This window comes from Hibiscus syriacus, unplaced genomic scaffold, assembly GCF_006381635.1.
Source record: "Hibiscus syriacus cultivar Baekdansim isolate YM2019G1 unplaced genomic scaffold, ASM638163v2 tig00111582_pilon, whole genome shotgun sequence".
NCBI lineage: Eukaryota > Viridiplantae > Streptophyta > Magnoliopsida > Malvales > Malvaceae > Hibiscus > Hibiscus syriacus.
Window position 1 is genome coordinate 1761644 of NW_024063126.1, and position 26343 is coordinate 1787986.

The 26343-nt window shown below is 36.4% G+C and overlaps 1 protein-coding gene and 1 long non-coding RNA gene across 2 annotated transcripts; one reads left to right on the forward strand and one right to left on the reverse strand.

Moving 5' to 3' along the window:
* The first annotated feature begins 23295 nt into the window (after positions 1 to 23295).
* Positions 23296 to 25167, forward strand: LOC120165189. The gene is made up of 3 exons (XR_005519786.1): positions 23296 to 23610; positions 24168 to 24400; positions 24572 to 25167. It is a non-coding gene; the product is annotated as an uncharacterized LOC120165189 (long non-coding RNA).
* Positions 25168 to 25370: 203 nt separating this feature from the next.
* Positions 25371 to 26128, reverse strand: LOC120165221 (mediator of RNA polymerase II transcription subunit 28-like; the record flags this gene model as incomplete). Its single annotated transcript, XM_039174783.1, has 3 exons — positions 25371 to 25536; positions 25628 to 25740; positions 26029 to 26128. Coding segments are annotated over 3 exons (348 nt in total), but the record flags the coding sequence as incomplete, so codon positions are not given.
* Positions 26129 to 26343: the final 215 nt, after the last annotated feature.

The window sequence follows — 26343 nt, forward strand, 5'->3', positions numbered from 1 at the left end:
AAATGCCACTAACTTAAGCCTCTATAGCGGCGTTTTCTTAAAAACGCTGCTAAAGTTATATTATATTGCGGCGTTGATTAAAAAACGCCACTAAATATTAAATTTATTGCTGCATTTGTATAAAAACGCCACTAATGTCCAAATATTTTGCGGCGTTTTTGTTTAAAAACGACACTAAAGTAACACTATTGCGGCGTTTGTGTAAAAACGCCGCTAAATTACTACTCTATTGCGGCGTTTGTTGAAAAAATGCCACTATAAACATCTCTATTACGGCGTTTTAGCTATAAATGCTGCTAAATTACCACTCTATTACGGCTTTTGTTTAAAAAAACGCCGCTAAAGTATCATTTTGTGGCGTTTGGATAGTAAACGCCGCGATATGCTTAAATTTTGTAGCGTTTTCCCTTAAAACGCCGCTAAAAACGTCGTTACAGAATACTTTTGCTGTAGTGAAAGAGGTTACCTTTAAGCTATACATTGAAAAAGCATATGATAGGGTTGAATGGAGTTCCCTTCGTAGTATGATGTTACGATTGAGGTTCCAACCTGAGTTTTTGACCTTGATAATGACAGGTATAACATCTGTCACTTTTATGGTTAGAGTTAATGGATCAATGACCCGTGAGTTTTCTTCTACGCGTCGACTTAGATAGGGTAACCCTTTGTCTCCCTTTCTGTTTCTGTTGTTACTCAGGGTTAACTGCTTTAATTCATAAAGCACAAGCTAATGGTTCAATTAAAGGAATACGAGCTAGCCAGAATGGACCTCGAGTTCACACTTGCTTTTTGCTTATGACAGTCTTATTTTTCTTAAAAATTCCATGATGGAGGCAGGACATATTAAGGACATACTGGTTGTCTAAGCTAATGCATTGGGATAGAGTGTGAATCAAGATAACTCTGTTATCTACTTTAGCCCATCCATGATTGTTGATCATCGACAACGAATGACGAATTTGTTTGGCATTCGGGCGGTGGATACTTTAGGTCACTATTTAGGTCTTCCTTTGCATATATGGAAGAATAAAACTCAGACCTTTAGTTATTTAAGAGATAATTTGTTAGCTTGAATTACGGGATGGAAACGAATACTGTCGTATGGGGGCGAGAAGTTTTCCTAAAATCGGTTGCTCAGGCGTTGTCTCAGTATGCTATGTTCTTTTATTTACTACCTCAACACCTTCTTGATGAGATGACGACTGATATGCATCGATACTGGTATTCAGGCACGACCGTCAGTTATGGGTGGTCCCTTATTGCCTGGAAGACTATTTGTTCGCCTAAACATCATAGGGGACGTGGCCTTCGGGATTTTGCTTCGTTTAATATGGCCTTGATTGGTAAACAAGTTTGGCGACTGGCAACGCATCCAAATTGCTTGCTTTCTCGATTTTTGCGAGCGAAATATTTTCCTATTGGGAATCTACTGGGTGCTAAATTGGGAAACAATAGCTCTTACGCCTAGAAAGGTATTTATATGACTCTGCGGACCCTTTCTGGTAGTTTTAACTGACGGATTGGTATGGATAGTTGTTTGAACTTAGTTAAGGATAAATGGGGTGGATCAAAGTTAATTACTTTAATTGGTGATTATTTTTGCTTGGTTACCCCATCAGCAGTGTGGCCGTGAATTTATGATCCCGGCATCTCCATGTTGGGATGATGCTAAAGTGCGAACTTGGTTTCATCCTAACGATTTGAATTTGATTCTTTCGACTATGATAGTGTCGGTTCGTGAGGAACCATTGATATGGGGTTTTCATGATTCTAGTAGTTATTCGGTTCGATCAGGATATTGGTGGCTTCAACGTCAATCCCAAAGGGCTATTGAGTCGTACCGAGTGTGGCCAATGGTTTATAAGTTACCAGTCTTGCCCAAAATTAGAATGTTTTCTTGGCGTGTTACTCATGGTGGCCTCCCTATTTGCTCCTGAATTCGAACAAGTGGCCTTCATGATGGGATTTTTCCTATGTGTCATACTGCTGAGGAAACAATTGTCATGCTCTACGGGATTACTGTTATGTCAAATACATGTTACAAGCGGTCAGTTTTAATGTTGTTGCGGTGTCCTTCCCTGTGGTGTCTCGACCTCTTGGTTTGAGACGATATTGGCTCTGCTGTAGGTGGAGAAATTGACTATCTTTTTTGTTACTCTTTGGAATATCTAGAATGGTTGTAATGCGATGGTTCATGGTAACACTTTTCAACCTCCTTGGGTTTTAGCTATGAATGTGAAATTGTTGTATCAAGAGTTTTCTCAAGATCGAGACTCTGTTGGTTCTAGTTCTCAGTTTACGTCTTCCTTTGGCCAGGTTCCTCATCCTTCCCCCATGGCGACGAAGTGGAGGCCTCCTGACCGGGGTGTTCTCAAAATCAATGTGGATGGTATTTCTAAGATTCATGCTTTCCTTGTTGGTCTTCAGCTTGCGTAGGAGAACTCCTTGCCTTAAGTGGTTTTGAGATTGATTCGGTGCTTCTGGTAATAAGGTTTCCCTTAATGGGACTGATCTGTCTAACTTAAGCTTTCACCTACACGAGGCTTATTTGATTTGGGCTAGTATCGAGAGTTATATATTTAAATTTGCTCATCGTGATTGTAGTATTGTGGCCCATGAGCTGGCTTCCTATGCTATTTGCTCTGGACATTCGTTGTATTTTGACTTGATTTGTCCAAGATAATTTCTGCGGCTGTACTGTCTGATATTAATTTAAGTAAATATATGTTTGGGTACTCTTTTTCCTATTAGGAATAGAGGGGTTTTTTATGAGCCCGTTTCTTTTTTTTATTTAAAAAAACACAATGTCTGGCATTAAAAAAACTGACGCTTTAAAAAAAAACAATGTCACTGGTACTACGGATAAAACTGGCTCTGAAATTTTCTCCATCCCGCCTCCCTTGGAGTCTCCCACTTGTGCCGATCAATGCTTCCACGGTTCGGAGGGGGACTTCTCTAGTCATCAACATCATTCTCGTGATGTTCTGATGCAAGATTTGACTATTAAACTGATATTTCGGCAACTTTGGAATTATTGGAACAATTTGGCGTGCTCGATCTCACTACTGCTTATTCACCGTTCTCGCTCCAGGTTATTCTATTCGATTTAGGTTTAGTGCATTTTTTCTTCTTAGAAATCTTTCGAATGTTATTCTGGTTGGCTAAATGGATCATTAATTGTAATTTATTTTGGCACTCTGATCACTCGAATCTCTGGGCTTTCCACTGGAGTTTTCAACGGGGAAACTCACTATTCCCAGATTTATCCCGAGCGCCTAGATTGATACTGCGGTGGCTTTCTGATTGCACTGGAGTGTTGGGGACACAGGTATCTAACAGTGAATGGGAACTGGACTCGATTCGGATGGCAGTCCTCTCTACCAGCTTCGAGTACACAGTCCTATTGTCAAGGTAAGTTCTGCATAGTTTGTGGGGGTGCTGTTAAATGTTTTGTTTGAGGGTATTGCTAGAAAGCCTCTATCGTAGATCCATGGTTTTTTCATGAATTGCGATATACTACTTCTATTATCCACTGTTTCATTGCTTAGATATTCTTGTCTTTCCTATAATTTTTTTTCTTTTCTGGGATACTCTTCACCGTCTGAAGTGGATGAGTTTCTCTTTGGTCATCGGCATTCATTCTGGAATGATCTGATGCGAGGCTATTAGTCACGGCTACAGTTTTCCGGCTATTCTATATGGGTTGATGGATTGTATTTGCTTTCTTTGAATATTAGTGTCCGATATTGTTATACTAATCTTTCAAACATAAAGTTGATGAAATTTCATTTTGATTCTATATGTTGGTACTGGTTGAAGTTTTTTACTGGAGCTTTGGTACATGTTGAATGAATTCCAGCGAGTTCTATGTTATGTATTGAGTTACTGTCCAAAGGAAAACCTACTGCGATGGATGATCATCGCCAGACAAGATGGTCCGGGATTAGACGGCGCGTGAAACAGCGTATTCCCTTTTGGCTAATCATTCTATCCGTGAAACCAGGAGAACATATTGGGTCCTATCCCAACACGACTCTAACGAGATCCCCAGTTGCTAGATAACCAAGAGGACACGTTCCTCAACAATTTCAAAATTTGAATATCTAGGACCCAGCTGGCGTTTGTGGATTTATCTATTTGCCAAAATCAATTTTAATTTTCATTATCCAATAGTTATAACCGACTACCCAAACTAGCAAAGTGCATGGCTATATTACTTACACTGTTTTGAATTCCCATGCAAAATATGCATGAGAACACGAATAGGCATCCATTCCAACTGTGATGGAATACTTATGAATACAGGACTAAGTAGCAGTATTGAATCATATTGTGAATTTAAAACACTATGTAGATTTCGTAAGGGCTTAGGTCTATGGATTCTCTGTTCGTTCATAACATTAGCCATGTCACGATGGCAATTGGACATTAAAACATTTTGGTGTATAGTTTCTAAACGATATCGAATACGTTGGTTGCAACCAATTTGGTGGTCTAACCATGGCTTTATTTTCGAATATAACCGAGTATAATACAGATGATACAAGATGACATGATTTGTCAGTGATAGGTTCAAAGATCCAATTATCAAATTACGACATGGACGATGTGTGCTATTTCGTATATGCAGCTGGAGCATGTCCTGGCATAGGCAAGGAAGTAAATTTGACTATATGTTTGTGCTTATCTGGCGAATTCATCATAAACATACTTATCAACTGGCTGATCGTCTACATGTATCTCATCTTGATAAAGCGATTTATGATATATGGCGTTGGGTCAAATTCTACCGATTTATACACTCCAAATTAATATATCAATCTACGGGGCACTGGATAATTCGATTACATAGGGTGCTAATGAGTTTCTGGTTGCATATTGATGTACATAGACTCTTGACGTGTCTTAAGTTCAGTAAGGCAGTGTTACTATATCAATTTGCATATGATGAGGACCACAAGTTGGACTCCTATTAAATTAATAATGTTGCAAATAAATGTAAATTATCTTTTTGGATTATGTACAATTGCCAATCACTACATTCAAATTGAATTTGTGAGGATGAGATTTCGAGAATTTTTGGACTCTTTTCAAATTACTTATCTTCAAAATAAGTTTAAATCCTAAACTTGGATTACGTACAGCCACAAATTACTCCATCAAATTTGCATCGGTGTGGACTCCATATAGAAAGCTGGTTATTTCGTTTAATATGTCTTATGGATTAATAGCAATTTTGTGGGACTTAATTACCTCCACGTGGATGTTTCAAAAAATTTGCTTCCATATCCAATGGCGAAAATATAGAGGGGATTGGTATAATAAATTTAATACATCTATGAGGCCAAATTTTGAATTCAATCCCACCGTACAGTTTATTACTTGCGTACGCATATCCTGTCGTATTTAGAGTTATTATGACGAGCCACATACGCAATTCAAATTGCATAGGAGTCTTCTTAATTCAGATTGGATAGGGAAAATACTTCACCTTTACTTGGACTCTATTTATGATATTTATCTATATAACCTTTAATTCCAATCTACAAGATACTCAAAGCAACATCGACATATTGCAAAAACTGCTCGATCTTTCTTCCTGTATTGGTTCCGGCCTGATCGGTTTTCTTGTTCTTCTTACCTTATTTCTTGCAACACTACTACAACAATGGATCCCTCGATCATGCACCAACGTGAGGAACTTTAGGTTAATGCTGTTGAAGCTGGTGAGGTTGTGACACAGACAGATTCCGCTACTGCTGCGCCTCATATTGTTGGATTCTGTCTAATAGGGAAGGTGATCACTCAACGAGTGTTTGATGGTGATGCAGTGGGTAGAGTTTTTCGTGCTGTTTGGAGTTCACAGAAGATTGAGAATATTCAAGAACTTCGTGAGCGCATTTTCCGGGCGAAATTCACCACTAATGAATCTATGGAATTGGTGCTCAAAGGAAGTCCATGGACCATTGACGTAGATCTTTTCTCCTTATTTGAATATGATGCCCGGAAAGGACTAGATGAATATGCGTTCCACCTCATGGCAATTTGGGTGCGCATTTACAACCTACCATTAGGGGCCATGACTAAGGACATGGGTCTTGCTTTGGGTGGGTTTGTTGGAAAGGTAATTGCTGTGGACATGCGGCTGCAAGAGGGTAACTTAGCTGATTTCCTCTGGGTACGGATTGAAATCGATATCACTAAATCCTTGCGACGCTTTGTTCTACTTGGTATTGGTCAAGGAGGTAAACCTTGAATCTGTCCACTGAAGTATGAAAGACTACCGAATTTTTGTCAGAAATGTGGCCTTATTTTTCATTCTACTGTAGGTTCTGGAGTACAATTAACTGTTGCAAAGGCAAAGATGCCTCATGGGACTGGTTGAAAGTAGCTACTCAACAAGCACGGCTTCGACCATGGATTCGTCAATCCATAGAATATGTTGCCAAGCTGAGTTCTATAGTTGCTGATTGTACTAATATCCCTCAAGAGAGGGTGGATGGATCGTTTCCAAGAGAACCGGCCGACATTGCCCACTTTGCTGATGAGGGTAGTCATATCTCTGATGATTTGAAAAAGGTATTGGATGATGATGATTTGATGGACAATTTAGATGCGCTGAAGGGATCCATGTTCTGACACCCAACGCTGGTATGGACCCGGACGTTAATTATACTACACCATTTAAGGTTACTGATGATGATTCACCACTTGCACAAGGTGCACCTTCTTCTGTGAAAGGTGTTAAATATTCATTGAACAAGTCTAAGGTGGATAGTGTTTCGATGCCTAATGAATCCAAAAATGACTCTGGTGGCAAATCTTCCATGCGACAGTTACAGGGAAAATATGAAATTACAAATCCAATTACTACCAAAATAACCAAAGTGTCTTCTACTTTAGATAATGTGGTTAGGGCACCTAGAAAACCTAAAAAAATATCGGCGGAGGCTACGGGACAACCCCATCGGATGTCATGAATCTGTTATGCTGGAACTGCCGATGGTTGGGTAGCCCTCGAGCAGTTCATTCTTTGGAAAGCTTTTTCATTCAACATTCTATTAGTATTATCTTTTTAAGTGAAACAAGACTATGTCAAAATCAGAGTGATGCTATTAGGAACAGTTTAGGTATGAAAGGTTGTTTTACAGTTGATCGTAGTAATAATTTTACTAGCCTTATGCTTTTTTGGAATAATAAAATTACTGTTGAGATTTTTTCTTACTCTTCACATCATATTGACACTATTATTGGCACTGATAATGAACAATTTCATTTCACCGGAATATATGGCCATCATAATGCACAACTTAAACATGAAATTTGACAAATCATTGATACTACTAAGGCATCGTCTAGATTACCTTGGTTATAGGGTGTGATTTTAATGAGATTTTACTGATTCTAAAAAAGTTGGGGACGACATAAGCCGAGGGTCCAATTGGATGAATTCTGTGATGTAATTAACCGCAATGGGTTAGCGGATTGTAAACCAACAAAAGGATGGTTTACTTGGTTCTATGGAAACCAAGCTACTAATTCTATTGCTGAACGATTAGATCGGTACTTAGCCTAACCGGATTGGTTAGCTAGTCACTCTCAATACCATGTGTATTCTGAATACTCTGAGAGCTCAAATCATTGTTTTCTTGTTATTAATACAGTCTATTTCTCTCAAGAACAGCGACATTCAAATCGAAAAGACTATTTCCGGTATGATGCATGCTGGTCCGATGAACAAGAATGCATATCTCGCATTCATGCAGCCTAGACGCATATGGCTGGTAACACATTGGATAAGCTGAAAGCTATTAGTGAATCGTTGCATAATTGGAAAACTGATCGATGGTCGTCCGCGCAAAAGAGAATGTTTACACTCCGGAAATCTATTAACAATGGTTTACATAGAAATCGAAGGCATATGAATTTGGAACGTTTAGTTAAGGCTAAGCATGTATTACATGGATTACTTGCAAAGGAAGAACAATATCGGGCACAACGAGCACGAATCTCTTGGTTAGTTTCCAGTGATTGTAATATAGGATTTTTTTCATGCTCGATCATCTTAACATCAAAAGAAGAATCGGATAAAAGGATTATTTGATGCTAATGACCAATGGACTGAGACTTACACTAACTATGGGAATTTGAATGTTGTGGTGCACTATTTCATGGAATTATTTACTACATCCAATTCTATTCCAAGTGAGAGTATTTTAGATTCCATTGATACTTGTAGATACTCATTTTCGTGCGAATTTTTTTGAAAACAATTTTTTTAGTATATATTATATATAGTTTGAAATCATTTTAAAAATATTTATATTATATAGTTTATGAAAAACATTTTGAAAATATAATATATAGTTTTTAAAATTAGTTTGAAAGTAAATAATATATAATTTTTAAAACATTTTTGAAAATATATATATTATATAGTTTAAAAAACATTTTGGGAAAATATATATTATATAATTTGTGAAAATATTTTTATATATTATTATTTTTTTATTTATTTTCTTTCTGTTTTTTATTATTATTATTAATTTATTTTTATGTTTTTTGCAGGTCCAATAACAGTCCAATGTTTCGGTCCAGTTCAAGGGGTTGCCCAATCAGGTTTGGGCCTGACCTAGCCCAAATCCGATTAGGGTTTCACACACAGATTGCATCGCGCCGCATGGGAGGAGAACAAGTCACGCCCAACAGCAGCAAGAGGACAACGCAATGGTCAACAACATGATTTCCGGCCGGGAAAATCGGGACTGACCCATCCCGAAATCCCTGGCTACCGTGATAATCGGAACCAACAAGCCACCAATGGGGGTATAAATACCCCCACCAAGTCACTGCCAAAGGGGTACCAAAAACATTATCGGAACACGACCAACAAGAGTAAACGAAGGACCCAACATGTAAACAATCGACCGGCTACATAGCCCCAACAACATATCCTCGAACACAACACAACAGAACCAAAGAGCAACACCGAAAGCACGCATAAAATCGCTCAAAAAAATTTACAGAGGAAACACCAAAGCACTTGTAACATTTCAGAGAAGAAATTACAGAGGTAAAAAGATTTACCTTTCGTTTTTTGGTTTGCATGTTGTTTTTCTTGGGTTTTAAATCCGAACGTAGATGAGAAAACAGGGGGTTTCGAAACTTTTCCTTTTAGATCCACTACCCCCGAGGCATGTTTTAAAAAACGAGTTGGATTTTCATAACCTATGCGAGAAGAGCCTTCGAAAAAAATAATTTTTTTGTGTTTCGTAGCCGTTGAACGGCGCCTGACGAGGCGACGCAGGGCGGCCGGTTTCTGGGTTCATTAACCCACGGCTGTGTTCATCATTTTTGGATGAACAATTGAGAGAAAAATCTCTCCTTTGCTTTGATCCATTTTGGATCAAGTGTAAATATGAAAATGTGTTTAAGAGGTTGGGTTTTATACCCAACCCGTTAGACCGTCCACGACCCGACCCATCCACCTTCTGACCCGCGCGTTTTCGAGAAAGAGTGGGGAAATGCCTATTTTGGTTCCTCATAGTTTTTAACACCTCAGTTTGCCCCTGAATCCTCACTTATTCTACGATTTGATTTGAAACTGACCCTCAAATTTTGCTTTTATTTCAATTTCATCCTTTTTAATATGTATATATATATTTTTGTTTCATTTATTATTTTTATTATTTTCTTTAATTCTTTTTTTTGGTTTTTAATTATTATTATTCCTAGTTATTTTATTTTATTTTCCCTTATTATGTTTTTTCCTAATATTTTATTTTATGTATTTATATATATATATACATTTTTTATTATTTATTTTATTTCTTATTATTATTATCTTTTTTCTAATATTTTGTTTGTATGTTGATATATATATTACCCTTTTTCATTTATTTTATTTTTATTTTTCTTTATTTATTTCTTTATTTATCTTTTTTATTTATTGTTATTTATTTATTTTTTTCTTCTTCTTTATTTTATTTTATTTTATTTATGTATATTCTCTTTATATGTTTTTATATCTTTCATTTTCTCTATTTTGTTATGCTATTTACTTTTCGTCTTTGCTATATCTTTTTATTATTTGTTTTTTGCTTTATTTTTATTTTTATTTTCTTTATTTTATTTTATTTGTTTTATTCATTTTCACTTGTTTATCGCCTTTATTTTTATTGGTATTTCGATCAATCGGAAGTAAGTTTTGGATCATTATTTTACCTTTTTTAATTGAAACTTTCAATTTTCTTAATCAAAGACAACTGAAAATTTTGTAGTACCGAAAGGGGAGTTCAAGGGTGCTAACCCTTCCTTGACTGTAACCGACTCTCGAATCCGACACATCTTTGGTAAGACGCTGATCAAGTAAGAAATAAGGTATCCAATCAACCCATTTGTTTCAAATAAATGATCGGTGGCGACTCCCAAATCATTTTTCCTAAGTCGAAGCCCAATTTCGGGCCCACCCAAAAGACGGTCGCGATAACTTGGCGACTCCTCTGGGGACTAGGTAAGTGAGTCAGGCCATAATTAATTTACAGTTGTCTTTTTATGCAAAAATAGTAAATTTAAATTGTAATTTGTTTATTCGATTCCAATTATTTACCTTTGATTATTGTCCAAATAAATAGTTGTACTGACATTTTTTTCAATGATTTCAGATTTTCAAAATTTTCATCTTAGGCTCTATACCTGAGCTCCAAACCCTTTTAGGTGGGGGTAAAAAGTGACACCTTCGTGAGAATTTATTCTCCGTGCGAGCCTAGCAACTAACCTTCGGGATTCATATACCTTATGTCTTCGTGTGAATTTATTCACCGTACGGGCATAAGGGAATGTATCCTCTCGAGTTTAACTTAGTCCACATAAGCGTAGTGGGCTTAGGACTAAGGGTCTGGCAAGCCCAAGGGGGCACTAGCAAGGAGAACTCGGGTAACCTAAACCAGGAGACTACAATGAATTAGAGCCCACCCTGAAACCTCAATTCGAACCCTAGGCTATCTTGAGTTCATTTCCTGCCTTATTTTATGCTCAAAGCATGTGAACTAGAAATTTATGCAATTAGGACTTGTTCAAAATCAATGTACGGGATAGAGATCATGTCCGGGTAAAAATAATAAGCATGTTGGGTAAATATCATGTGGGGTAGGACTTTTATTATCATTTTGATTATAATCTTTATCTCATTAACTTTTTTTTATCTCATTAACTTTTTTTCCATTCATTTTTGTCTTCTTCTATTTTATTTTATCATTTACATCATCCAAAAGAGGTGTTGATCTACCAAAAACGTGTTCGTTACATGTAAATAATTTGCATTAATAGACAAAGGGGTTATAATACAAGAAATGAAAAGCTCGGAGGTCCGACTATGGTCAGAAAAGACTCATGTCAAGAAAATGTGGTACCCGCGATCGAAGAGTACACCACTTTGTTGCATGGTGAAGGACTCAGAATGGACCGGGATTTACACTGTGCTCACCAAAAGTCGACTTTTTAACCTGGAATAGGTTGCAGGGGCAAGACAAGAAAAATATTATTAACCTAGAGAGTCCCTTCAAAGAAAACAGGCCATTGTTGACAAATCCAAGAAGCAAACAAGTGAGTTTCAGATAGTTCCCTTTAATGGAGGCTTCCAAAGGCGTTTTCATTGAGGGCAGACTCAACAGAGAGTGAAAACCAGAGGTGTAACCATTCGAGACTTCTTGGGGCAAGTACAAAAAGCAACTTGCCACTTGCACGGTTTAGCCAGAGAAGCCGGAGTGGTTCGACAGGGTATTCAACCGATGATAGGCGAAGGCAGAAGACTGTTTCGAGTCTTGAAGACTTAGTCAGAGTATACTTTTCAAATGTTTTTGTCTCCTAAGACGTAACACTTTTGTCCCCAATAAGTATTATTTATAATAACACACATTTTTGGATCAATGCCTCGAACATTGCATGCATCATGCATTTAAACATATTTTGCATTTTGTTATTTTCATTTTTTTACATTCACATTAACTAAACAAAAGCATGTCTCATCAAAAGGAACAAATATTGGAGGTAACACCTCAAGCAAGGAACTCCCGAAGCAGAAATTTGTGCGTCTGAGGGTATTTCATAAGAAGCCATGACAAGTGAAACAATTTAGAAATGAGAAGCAAGTGCGGTTGAAGGCCCTAATCCTCGACATTCTGGAAATAGTGGGGCATCTTAATGAGGCTTTATTCCATTTTGCAGCATCCTGTTTGGACTTGTTTTTTTGAACTTTCTCATATTTCTTTTTGTAATTCGCTTTTGAATTTTGACATATATTTATAAGGATATTTAAATGAATTTATGTTGAGCATGGAATCAAATTTGCAGACTTGAAATTCTTTGAATATTAATTGAATTAAAAAACTTTGTAGATGATTCAGAGTTACACATCTTTAACAAAGTGACAATCAATAAAACAAGGACTTTGACCTTACCCCAGAAGATACGCTCAAACATCGTACCCTTCTTTTGAAAATAACCAATATAACCTTCTCATCTCATAAAAGGAATGAAAAAGGGGCTTGGTATTTAGGTGTACATAGGTTCGCATAACATGGGGCATCTTTTACATATGACATTACTATACTTTTTGTTTAAGACGTTCAATGATGATCATGATCTTTACAGATGTAATAGTCAAGTATGTGAATCTAATTCAAACTAGTTGCTTGGAAATTGAACTCTAAAGATGAGATTTCTTGACTTTCAACAACACCTAGACTATAACAGGTTCTTCTTGACAAACATAAGAAATTGGACCCATATACCCAGATTATAATATTATATATATACAATAAAGCTTGAGCTATCCCTCTAAAGCAATTGGTTAAACGCCCCGGCTTTATGGATAAGATTAAGCTAAACTGATAAAGGTGATTATAATATGCAATAAAGCTCGAGTTATCCATCTAGAGCAATTGGTTAAATGCCCCGGCTTTATGAATAATAATCAACTAGCCTGATAAAGGTGATTATAATATCTATACAACGATATTGAGCTGTCTCTCTAGAGCAATTGGTTAAACGCCCCGACTTTATGGATCAGCTAGCCAGACAATGGCAAATTAAATAAGGAGTTTCGGTAAAAGATGAACTAAGGGAGTTAAGGAACACCTGTTACAGTCAATTTCACACGAGCACTCAAGAATTTCATTCTTAGACCGATATTTCTGCAATGCCTTTGTTAGAGGAGCCTACGAAGCTTGAACAAATGGAAGATTTCAGAGAACCGAAATAGAAGGTCTAGTAATTGATTATGCTAGTTGTGTTATTTTGTCTGCTTCCAATTAAAATGCCAAGCCAAAAAAGGGGTTATATTGCAATGACCGAGAAATGACATTTTTTATGGCTGAAACCTTAGACAATAAGAGGCCAACCTAAAGCCAACTCATCCATTTGCACATTTGTCAAATAGATATAAATATGAAAGCATGAAAGAGCTATTGATTCTTTTGATATCCTTTGAATTCATGTTTATGATTTGATTCGATTGCGAGCCTGAATTAAGGAACAATGTTTTACAGGATTATTCCCTCTTAAAATAAGAGAAAAGGAATAAAACATTTTCAAACAGGACAATCTCAAATATGAAAAGTTGCAACCCGAGAAGAATGTGGGGCATGGTCGGTTCCGAGTACAAGACCAGCGGACAAAATGAGGCTCCATCCAGAAGATAAAACAGAGCCAATTCATGTTACATCCATCTTAGGCATACTTAAGAGCATCACATTTGTTATTTTCAGCATACATATTTTTTTACAGCTTTTAGAGTCAAGTTTCAACACCAAGAAGAAATATACTCGATTCAAAAGAACTTTCAGAAATCGGTGGTGGTTGCGTAACTCAGTATCGAGGAGCTACACCTCAACTAGTTTGACATGTTGAAAGACCTTCGAGTTCGATTACACTCAGCTAAAAGGCACGTCATTTACAGCATAACTCAAGGCTAGAAGGGTTACCTGTCAACAAAGAGCTTCGAGTTCGATTACACTAACCTCAAAGGCACATCATTTGCAGCATAGTTCAAGGCAAGAAGGGCTACATGCCAAAGACCTTCGAGTTCGATTACACTCAGCTCAAAGCACATTCATTTGCAGCAAAGCTCAAGTCAAGAAGGGCTATATGCCAAAGACCTTCGAGTTCGATTACACTCAGCTCAAAGACGCATCATTTGTAGCATAGCTCAAGGCAAGAAGGGCTATCTTCTAACAAAAGACCTTCAAGTTCGATTACACTCAGCTCAAAGACACATCATTTACATCATAACTCAAGGCTATAAGGGTTATCTGTCAACAAAGACCTTCGAGTTCGATTACACTCAGCTCAAAGGCACATCATTTGCAGCATAGCTCAAGGCTAGAAGGGCTATTTGCCAACAAAGACCTTCGAGTTCGATTACACTCAACTCAAAGGCACATAATTTGTAACATAACTTAAGAAGAGAAGGGTTATCTACCAAAGACCTTTGAGTTCAATTACACTCAGCTCAAAGGCACATCATTTGCAGTATAGCTCAAGGCAAAAAAGGATATCTGCCAACAAAAGACCTTCGAGTTCGATTACATTCAACTCAGAGGCAAATCAAATTTACAGCATAACTCAAGGCAAGAAGGGTTATCTGTCAACAAAATTGTCGAGTTCGATTCCATTCAGCTCGATGACACATCAATCACACTACTGTCCGGTTATAGTTGAGGTTTTCAAGTCGAGAATAAGACCTGGGTTAGCCATGCCTTGGTGACAAAAAGACCTGAGTTCGATTTTGTTTAGCTCAAAGGCCTATCAACCACATGGTGGAGTCAATGAACTACTTTCCAGTCGAATTTTTAAACCAAGGTCTTTAAACCGAAAAGAATACCGAAGTTGAATACAATTTGGCAACGAGAAGCCACATTCCGGTCTAAATTCCGAACTACGGCTTCAATTTCAGATCATTAACTCGACTTAGTGACGAAGTAGTCATCTGTAATTAAACTCGACAGGGAGTTGTTATTAATTGAAATATCATAGTCAATTTTCATCTCCACTGAACGAAAAATTGTGTCTTTTTATCTTTTTCCTATTTTTCGTTCCACGAAAAATGTTTAAAAGGGGCAGCTGCAGACACTCATTTTCGTCCGAATATTTTTGAAAGCGATATTTTTAGTATATATTATATATAGTTTGAAATCATTTTGGAAATTATATAATATATGGTTTTTAAAAATATTTATATTATATAGTTTTTGAAAAACATTTTAAAAATATATATATTATAATGTTTTTAAAAAACATTTTGAATATAATATATAGTTTTTAAAATTATTTTGAAAGTATATAATATATAATTTTTAAAACATTTTTTGAAAATATATATATTATATAGTTTTAAAAAAACATTTTGGGAAAATATATATTATATAATTTGTGAAAATATTTTTATATATTATTATTTTATTTATTTTTATTTATTTATTTTCTTTCTTTATTATTATTATTATTATTAATTTCTTTTTATGTTTTTTTTCAGATCCAATAACAGTCCAATGTTTCGGTCCAATTCAAGGGCTGCCCAACTGAGTTTGGGCCTGACCCAGCCTAAACCCGATTAGGGTTTCACACACACAGATTGCATCGCGCTGCATGGGAGGAGAACAAGTCACGCCCAACAGTAGTGAGAGGACCACGCACTGGTCAACACCGAGATTTCCAGACGGAGAAATCGGGACTGACCCATCTCGAAATCCTTGGCCAAAGACGAAGTATGTTACCGTGATAATCGGAATCAACAGGCCACCAGTGGGGGGTATAAATACCCCCACCAAGCCACTGCCAAAGGGGTACCAAAACCATCATCAGAACACAACCAACAATAGTAAACGGAGAACCCAACATGCAAACAATCGACCTCAACATAGCCGTAACAACATATCCTCGAACACAACACAACAAAACCAAAGTGCAACACCAGAAGCACGCATAAAATCGCTCAAAATAATTACAGAGGAAACACAAAAGAACTTGTAACATTTCGAAGAAGAAATAGAATAGGTAAAAAGATTTACCTTTCGTTTTTCGGTTTGCATGTTATTTTTCTTGGGTTTTAAATCCGAACGTCGATGAGAAAACGGGGGGTTTCGAAACTTTTCCTTTTAGTCCACTACCCCCCGAGGCATGTTTTAAAAAACGAGTTGGATTTTCGTAACCTACGCGAGAAGATCCTTTGAAAAAAATAAAATTTTGTGTTTCACCGCCGATGAATGGCGGCCAAAACTATTCAACGGCGGTTGGCGAGGCGGTGCAGGGTGGTCAGTTTCTGGGTTCATCTACCCACGGTTGTGTTCATCATTTTTGGATGAACAATTGAGAGAAAAATCTCTCATTTGCTTTGATCCATTTTGGATCAAGTGTAAATATGAAAATGTGTTTAAGAGGTTGGGCTTTATACCCAACCCGTTTGATCGCCCACGACCCAACCCATCAACCTTCTGACCCGCGCGTTTTCGAGAAAGAGTGGGCAAATGCCTATTTCGGTCCCTAATAGTTTTTAACACTTCAGTTAGCCCGTGAATCCTCACTTATTCTACGATTTGATTTGAAACTGACCCTCAAATTTTATTTTTATTTCAATTTCGTCCTTTTTAATATGTATATATATTTTTTGTTTCATTTATTATTTTTATTATTTTCTTTAATTGTTTTGGGATTTTAATTATTATTATTATTATTCCTAGTTATTTTATTTTATTTTCTCTTATTATGTTTTTTCTTAATATTTTATTTTATGTATTTATATATATACATTTTTTATTATTTATTTTATTATTTATTAATTATTTTATTCTAATATTTTGTTTGTATGTTGATATATATATATTACCCTTTTTCATTTATTTTATTTTATTTTTCTTTATTTATTTATCTCTTTTATTTATTGTTATTTATTTATTTATTCTTATTTATTCTTCTTTTTTATTTTATTTTATTTTATTTATGTATATTTTGTTTATATGTTTTTATTTCTTTCATTTTCTCTATTGTTTTATGCTATTTACTTTTCATCTTTGCTATATCTTTTTATTATTTGTTTTTTTGCTTTATTTTTATTTTATTTATTTTCTTTTCTTTGTTTTATTCATTTTCACTTGTTTTAACGTCTTTATTTTTAAGGGTATTTCGATCAATCAGATGTAAGTTTTGAATCGTTATTTTACATTTTTTAATTTAAACTTTCAATTTTCTTAATCAAAGGCAACTGAAAATTACGTAGTACCGAAAGGACAGTTGAAGGATGCTAACCCTTCATTGACTATAACAGACTCCTGAATCCGACACATCTTTGGTAATACGTGAATCATGTAAGAAATAAAGTATTTGATCAACCCATTTGTTTCAAATAAATGATTGGTGGCGACTCCCAAATCATTTTGCCTAAGTCGAAGTCCAATTCTGAGTCCACTCGAATGACGATTCCGACAATACTATAATAACGTCTACAATTAATGATGAGTTGACTAAGTCATTTACAAAGGTCGAGGTGTCGTCTAATTTCCGAGACATACATCTGAGAAAGGGTCCTGGCATTGATGGATTGCCAGCAAGCTTCTTTCGACAGCATTGGTCGTTGGTGGGTGACGAGGTGGTAAATATTTGTTTAGACTTTTTGAATGGGCGGAAGGATATGGCATGGTTAATAAAACCATTCTGCTTTTTATCCCTAAAGTGGATGCGGTTCAGTATATGAAACAGATACGACCTATTAGTCTATGCACTGTCCTTTACAAAATAGACTCTAAAGTGTTGCGTAACCGTTTGAAGCCATTGATGACCTGCTACATTAGTGACAACCAGTCAGCTTTTCTCCCTGGTCGGCAAATATTGATAATATTCTGGTAACTCATGAGCTCTTACACTATCTGAACTCATCTAAGAATAGAATCCATAAAAGAGCCGCGCTTAAATTGGACATCGAAAAAGCTTATGATCGAGTCGAGTGGTAATTTTTACGGAGTCTAATTTTAAAATTTGGATTCCATGCTCGATTTGTTGATTTGATCATGTCCTGTCACTTCGATCTCTTTTTTTTTTCCGAGTAAATGGTTCTTTGACTAGGGAGTTCACTTCTAGTCGTGGACTTCGACAAGGTGATCCTTTGTCTTCGTTCCTTTTCCTTTTCTTCACACAAGGCTTATCTTCTTTGTTTCATAGGGCGCAATGGACTGGAGATATCAGAGGTATACGAGCTTCCCAAAATGGTCCACGGGTCTCTTATCTATTGTTTGCATATGATAGTTTGGTATTCCAAAAAAATTGACAACTGAGGCGCATCACATTAAAGAGATGTTGAATCAATATGTTGCTTCTTCTGGACAACGGATTAATTTGACCAAATCTGTCATTTATTTTAGTCCTAAAATAATTACAGAGCATCGGGCTTTAATTTTGAATATATTCGGTATACAGGAAGTGGATTCTCTTGGCCATTATCTAGGACTCCCACTATATATTGGCAAGAATAAGACGCAGACATTTGGGTATCTAAGAGATAAAGTGCCATCAAGGGTAACAGGGTGGACAAAGAGGCTATCATCTTATGGAGGACGGAAAGTTTTCCTCAAGGCGGTAGCTCAGGCATTACGTACCCCAATATGCCATTTCCTGTTATTTACTTCTAGAGAATCTACTACATGAAATTACTTGTATTATGCGTCGATATTGGTGGACAGGGAAAATCTCTGAAAAAGGATGGCCATTAGTTGCTTGGAAGACCATTTGTCAGCCAAAGGCCGTTGGGTGGGTTGGGGGGGGGGGGGGGGGGGTTCCAGGACCTTCGCTCTTTCAATTTGGAAATGTCAGGTAAACAAGTGTGGCGACTTATTAAGGAGCCTGATTCACTATTTGGCTGGGTTTTTCGGGCTAAATATTATTCCGATGGTGACATGCTTAATACGAAGCCTGGTAATAGGAGCTCCTATGCTTGGAAGGGCTTTTATAAGACCAGCCAAGCCCTTTTCTGGAGGGTGTGATGCAAAAGCCCATCACGGGTGTTGCTTGATCATTGGGGGGGGGGGGTACATTGATGGCTCGTCTCTTGTAGGTACCTATGACACTGCCCAACATGGAGAGGTGCACTATGGTGATTTCATGCAAAAGAACCGACCTCGGTGGGACTATACAAAGGTGCGCAACTTTTTCACTTATATGGATGTTGATTTAGTGTTTTTAGGTACTAATAGCATCGTGCTTCGACGATTGCTTGGTTTAGGGGAACCATGATTCAGGAGTTTATTCTATCTTTTTTCCTACTGGTGGCTTCAAAAACCAACACATACATTGGAGGTGCCTACCAAACTCTGGAAGACGATGGCGAAATTGAAAGTACTCCCTAAGGTTCGTATTTTTTCCTACTGATTAGCACAGGGGGCGGTAACGGTGGGAGATCGAGACTATTCTGCATGTTGTTCATGATTGTGGCTTCACAAAGAACGTCGTGTAGCTTGCTGATACTTCAAGTTCGTTTCTTACTTCGACTTATACATCTCCTTTATTATGGTTGGAATCTGCATGTGCTACGCTTGGTATAGATGATTTTTGCAGGTTTTTGGTGCTCCTCTAGAATATATGGAACGAAAGAAATTATTTGGTTCATAATGGCCGTTTGCAACCCCCTTGGATTCTTGTTGCAAATGCTAGAGCACTTTATCAAGACTTTCTTGAGGCTCAGTGTGTGTCACATTCCACTCTGACCCCTGCGCGACTGGATACATGGCGACCTCCGCCAAGGAATGTCGTCAACTTGAATGCTGATGGTGCTTATAATTCTGCTTCCAGGATGGTTGCTGTGGGTGTCATTGCAAGAGATGCCAATGGTGCGGTTCTTGGAGGGCTGGCTACCTCGTATTTGGGTATATTTGAGTCTACTTTAGCTGAATTACGTGGTCTTGATGCAGCAATACATATAGCTTTAGAGGAGGACTGGCCGGATATTATCATAGAACTTAATTCATCCTTGATAGTCTGTTCAACAATACGGTAGGAGATTATCCTACCATGAGTGTTCATATGCGGACCATACGTGATCAATGCTCTAGATTTAATGGTTGTTTAGTTTGTTTTGTTCGCAGGGAGGTGAATTGAGTGGCGCATGGTTCAGATAAGCACGCACTTGATTATAACCTTACTTTGTTTTTCGGTTTGGATTATCCCGAATTTATGGCACATGATGTAAAGAACGATTTGTTACTGTCTTAATTAATGGATCATGGGGCACTCTTTTACCATTATAAGACCCACAACCTTGCGTTGGTAGAAGAGGTTTTTAATGAGGCCATTATTTTTAAAAAAAAAAAAAAGTTAGAAAAAAACAAACATGAGAACTTGAATTATCTCCTACCCTTATAAAAATATGTGGATCTCATAAGGTTACAGATCAAGTCATCGAGTCATTTAACTGAATTCAACACTCTAAAATTATATATAATTTCTTTCTTTTAAGTTTTGGATCAAAAGGGAAAAAAATCTCATTCAAGATTCACAATCGATTTCCATCAAGAAACCTAAAGGAAGGCTAAATCTTTATGAAGATCTATTTGAAAACCTTTTTTTCTTTTTTCATCGGTTTCTTCTCATCTGAATGTGTTTAAAAAAAACAAAAAAAAAATAGAAATCGATCGGAAAAAAGAAGACTAAAAGCAAAATCAAAAACAATTACCTTCAAACATAAATTCTTTTTATTTGTTTGTATCTTTCCAAATCACAACACTTATAGTGGCTATACTTTTCTTTTTCTCCTCCTTAATGAGATAGAGAAGGCCTATTAATAAAATTAAATCAATCCTATCAATAAATTCCATATATAGGAGATTACATGAGATATAGAAAGAAATCAAAGAAGAATATTCTAATTAGTGTTAAACCCATTAATTGCATACCATTTGAATTAAATTGACTCGACAAAAATATGTGTCTACAATTACCCCTCTTTATGCATTATCGTGTAATGAAAAAGACACAAATTTTTGTTTGATATTAAATTCAAACTTCTAAGATCAAAGTAATCTTGTCTTTAAAGATGAAATCCGAATACAATCTTGTTTCCTTAGGTCCCGTTTGGTTCACGGTATATTTATTTCCTGGGAGGAATGTTGTTTTTCCGGATGAATATACCCATGTTTGGATAGACTATATTACCAAGTGCCAGGAAAAAATTAATACCAACAGGAATTTTTTTTACTTCATTCCCGGGAATGTTTATCCCTCCTCTCCCTTAGGTATTTACTCATTCCCGTCCCCGTTGTCTAAAATAGCCTTCTCCCCTCCCCTTCGTTCTGCTGAAATTTTCTTCTTCTTCGATTTAGTTTAGATATTTGCTTCTGGCGTTCATATTTCAGTTTTTTTTTTCGACATATTTCTTGGTTATGAAAGAACCCAGAGTGGTGCACCGCTTATTCTTCACTTCTGGGCTTCTTGGTGTGAGGCTTCAAAGCAAATGGACAAAGTCTTTTCCCATCTCTCCATTGATTTTCCCAACGCTCACTACCATAGGGTTCCTCTTCTATTCCCTTTTTAAGCTTCATAATGCAGGGTTCCTTGCCCAAAAGCGCCTGACTAATGGGCTTAGGCACAAGTTATACTGAAGCCGTTGCTCTCATTGCCACTCAGGTGATTCCTACACTCTGCGATTTTGTGTATAATGTATATATATGGCAATGTCAATTTGTTATCCAGACTTGGGATAAGTGTTGGATACTGGTATATATTTGATTCCTAATTTGTTATCCGAACTTGGGATGGGTGTTGGATACAGGTATTAGTATATGTTTGATAAGGGTATGTTCAAACCAAGTGTTTTCTTATATATGAAATATCATGCCCTCATACTCATGTTCGGGTATGTGTTTGACATAGATGTCGGACACAAGTTCTTCAGGAAAACTGAAGAGTCTAGATATACTAGGAATGATTGAAATTTGTGGATATTGTATGCTGATTATGCGAGTTTTTCCAACCTGATGATTTATTGCCCGATTCTGTTGAGTTTTTTCCATGAACGGGTCTATTTGTGTATTTTTTTTTAATTATGTGTGTTTTTATGCAATTGGTATTCTCATGCTTCAGGATATCCAATTTCATTGTTTCTTAGTAGCTATGTTATTTAAACACAGATGTGAGTGTCAAGTTATGATTTTTTTGCAACATGTGTACGTTCAATTTGTTCTAATATTTTCTTGTATTTTAGGATCTTTGGAGGATCATATTCTATACACATCCAGATAAGTGTCTGATATATTTCCCAAATACATATACTTCAAGAAAAAATGAAGAGCCAAAGCCATACATCTTCGTAAAGCGGAGTAGATAATTTAGGATTTTGTTCGAAATTGTTCATAAATAGAGTTATTGGTTTTCAGAGCTAAGTCAATCACATGCCTGTAATTTGCTGTGTACCAGTTTTCCCTTTTTGATTTTTTCTTAAAGAAGTTTAAGGAAAATCCGAAGTTCACATCCCTTTTGATATGTTTTTTCCACCATAGATTCTCGAGTTTGTTCGTGATGGTGACAAGAGTGTGGCTGAATTGATGGACGTTGGCAAACAACTTTTGGGAAGGTATGCAACCAGTTTGCTTGGATTCTTCATTTCTCTTGAACTATTGGTGTCCAATACTACTATCTGATACATTCTGAGACATGGATATGGAGATGCAATCCTAAAAATGACATTTCAAATACATGGAAAAAACTAGAAAGACTTAAATATACATGTGTGGGACACATACCCGAATCCAACACTCGCTTCGATATCTGAGTAACATAAGCATCGACAATGTTTTGCTTTGAACACATGATATATATATATTATTTTGTAGAAACGAATAGTAATTTCAATTGATGTATAAACAGGAGGCAGGTTTTTTCATCGGTGCCATATTTATTGGATTCTATTCAGGTAACTATGCTTTAAATAATCATAAATGGAATTGATTTTTCCTTTTGCAATTCTCATGTTTTATATCCTAAGTGTTATGTTTTTTTAATCTTCATTTTTGTGGAAGTAATCAGGTCCCAAACATTGTTGTGGAGATCTGACCTCTAAGGATCATTCAAATACTTGTAAAGACTTTAAAAAAACTAATCCTGTCATGTCAGTGCAGGATAAGGGTATATATTCGACACGGATATGGTTAGACTTTTCCTGAAAATTTTCATATATTTGGAGGTCATATCCTCATTCATGTGTTGGACATGAGTGTTGTTATGGACACATTAAGAAACATAAAGAATTGGAGCAATACATGCCTGAAGAGCCATTGTTCCAGATTTTTCTTGGCTCATATTGTGAACTCTTTTTTTCTGTCAAAATCAACAATGCAGATTTAGTATATTATGCAGATTAGTTAGAACTTGGAACTGGTCCAGCTTGTGAATATGAAGTATCCCAGTGGGAACTAAAAAAATATTGATAATGCAGTGCCTTCTAATGAGGAACCCGAAATGGATGATAAAACTGTTCCCGATGAAGTGATCCCAAAAGGTGGGACGATTACACTTAATTCCGGGAGGAGAGCAGTAAGCCTCAGAGTCACTAACAGTGGAGATAGGCCGGTTCAGGTGTTGCAAACTCTCTTTTTTATTCATATTTTTTTCTTGTTTAGAGTTTGATCAATTCCACACCAGTTTCAGTTCAGTCTATATTAGGATTTGAGTGCAAGTGTTAGATAGGGATAATGGTTAGGTTTTTATATTAATAGGATGTAAGCGTGTGTTAGGTCTTGATATGATTAGATTTTTCTAAGTTTTTCTAGAGAATCCCTGGAGGTCATATCTCCGTATCCATATGTTGAAAATGAGCATTTCAAGACGAATGTTGGGTGCCAACAGCATAGCTTTCGGTACCACTATATCTATGTGTACGTAGCTATGTAACTTGGACACGTGTGTGAGTGTTGGATACGAGTATGTGCATGTTCATATTTTTTCCAAGAGTTTTTCGTTTATTTTGTCTTCATATCCATATCCGAAAATGTGTCTGACATGTGTTGGACACGGTCTTAGTAACATAGGTACAGAGAATTGACCTACAATATAACTAACCAATAAACTTCGGTTAATTTTTTCCAAGGAAGAATTGAAAGATCTCTGTGCTAACCCTTTAACATTTTTTTCAGGTAGGAAACCATTATCACTTTATCGAGGTAAACCCTGACTTGAATTTCGATCGAAGTAAAGCATTAGGCATGCGGCTAAATATACCAGCGGGAACAGCTTAAAGATTTGAGGTCGAGCGAGCATTTTAACCTTCATCTGTTGATAAGCTTGTTGTTTGATCATTGATTAAGTCAATTAACGGTTATTCATTGATCATGTTGTGGGTGTTGGTTATGTATATGTGTCGACACAGGTACGTTCAGTATTTACTATGTTTTTCCATATATTTAGAGCTAGTGACCATTGAATATATATATTCACACTGAAGTTGATTTAATCCATGAATGTATATGTTTGAATACTAGTTGCTAAGTCAATCCAATTACTTGATAAATAAGGTTGGCCATTTGATTGTTTCTGTCAGGATGGTATGATTTTTGATAAATTGGAGGGTGCAGATCCTTCCAGTCTCGCCAAAAAAGTTGCCAAGGTTACTGGGCTTATTAACCCTGGAGAAGCTGCTGCTCCTGCTAGTCTTGGGATGGCTGCCGGCCCCACCGTCCTTGAGACGGTCCAAGATTTGGCAAAGGTAAATGGTTCATCCCAGACAGGAAATCAAGTGCAAACTGGTCTCGACGACAAACTTAAAAAACGCTTACATCCTTTTCTTTTCCTTGATTTCATTTTTTTTCTCGAGTGATGATTGCAGAGTTGAAGAAGTCGTTGCACGTTGTGTTCTCACAATTCGGAAAGATACTGGATGTGTTAGCATTGAAGACGCTGAAACACAAAGGTCAAGATTGGGTTATTTTCGAGGATGTTAGCTCCGCTACCAATGCTCTTAGGCGAATGCAGGGCTTTCCCTTTTATGACAAGGAGATGGTATATGTATTTTTGCAATTGGTTTCTTGTTTCTGTCATTGATGGAGACTGCAACAAGTTTCCAAGCTCCGCTTTTAATATGTCAAAATTGTTTTTCCTTGTTTCTGTCTATGAATTATTATTAAATTCTCTATGTTTTAACATTTGTTGCGATACTAATCAGGTTAAGTATGAATCAAATGACTAAATTTAGTATATAAAGAGATTGTATTAATTGTACTTTTTTTCAGTTACACAAGCAGCAAATATAATGCAATTGTCACTATCAAACAATAACACAACTGGTTGTGAAGCTAGACCCTAGGTTGGATCAATCTCAAACGAACTATAATCCAAGAGATTAGCATATCATTAATGCTTAATTCTACTCGGCTATACTCTCTCCAATTCAGTATTATGTTTAACCAGTTGGTCACTCAAATCCTTTCTCCATCCTTGGATCAGTCTCTCCTGATTCTTGATGATCTCGGACTTCATTTTCAATTCTTCTTCCACTGTTGCAATCTCCTGTTAGAACAAGAAACAAGTTAAATTGAGCTTCTTTGGAGTGGCTTAATCATACACCGCAATCATCTACAATAAAAGTTGTTGGGTTTACTTTTCTGAGCATTTCAGCTTTGGTTGGTTGATCCTCACGTTGCAAGCCAAGGAAGTATAACTGAAACTTCTTGGCAGCCTCCATGAAATCTCTAGCATGCCTCTCCACATCAACTATGGCAATTGCAAATAAAAACACCATTTTAGAACACAAGGATTTGATCCAAAAAGCTTATATTAACTAAATTTATCTGAACTTTTCTGGGTACTACGTTAGTAAGTTAATGCATTCATTCAAGTACATCTATCTGATTCTGAACAATGATAAAATATGGAACCAAACATCAGAATAAGAACAAGTATCAAAAGACTATCACAGAAGGAACATGACAGATCATCTATATATATATATATATAAATGGAAATGCTTTGGGAATTAAGGAGAGGGTGAGAGCTACTGACTCTGATGAGAAGGGTGGGGAGAACGGTCAATAGCTTGAAGCTCCTTGGAGGGCAAGCATGACAACAAAGTCGTCTCCAACGCAACCACAATGTAAACATTAATATATTTTTACCATAAATTATGTAAAATTTAATATTAATTAAAATTAAAATAATACATGATATATTTAAATACTCAAATAATATATTATCAACAGATAAAATTTTTATATAAATAATTTTTATTTAAATATTTAGAATTTTACTTGTTAAAAATATAGAACAAGGACAATTTGGTAAAATATACATTCCATTAATCTTTTATATTCCTTCAAC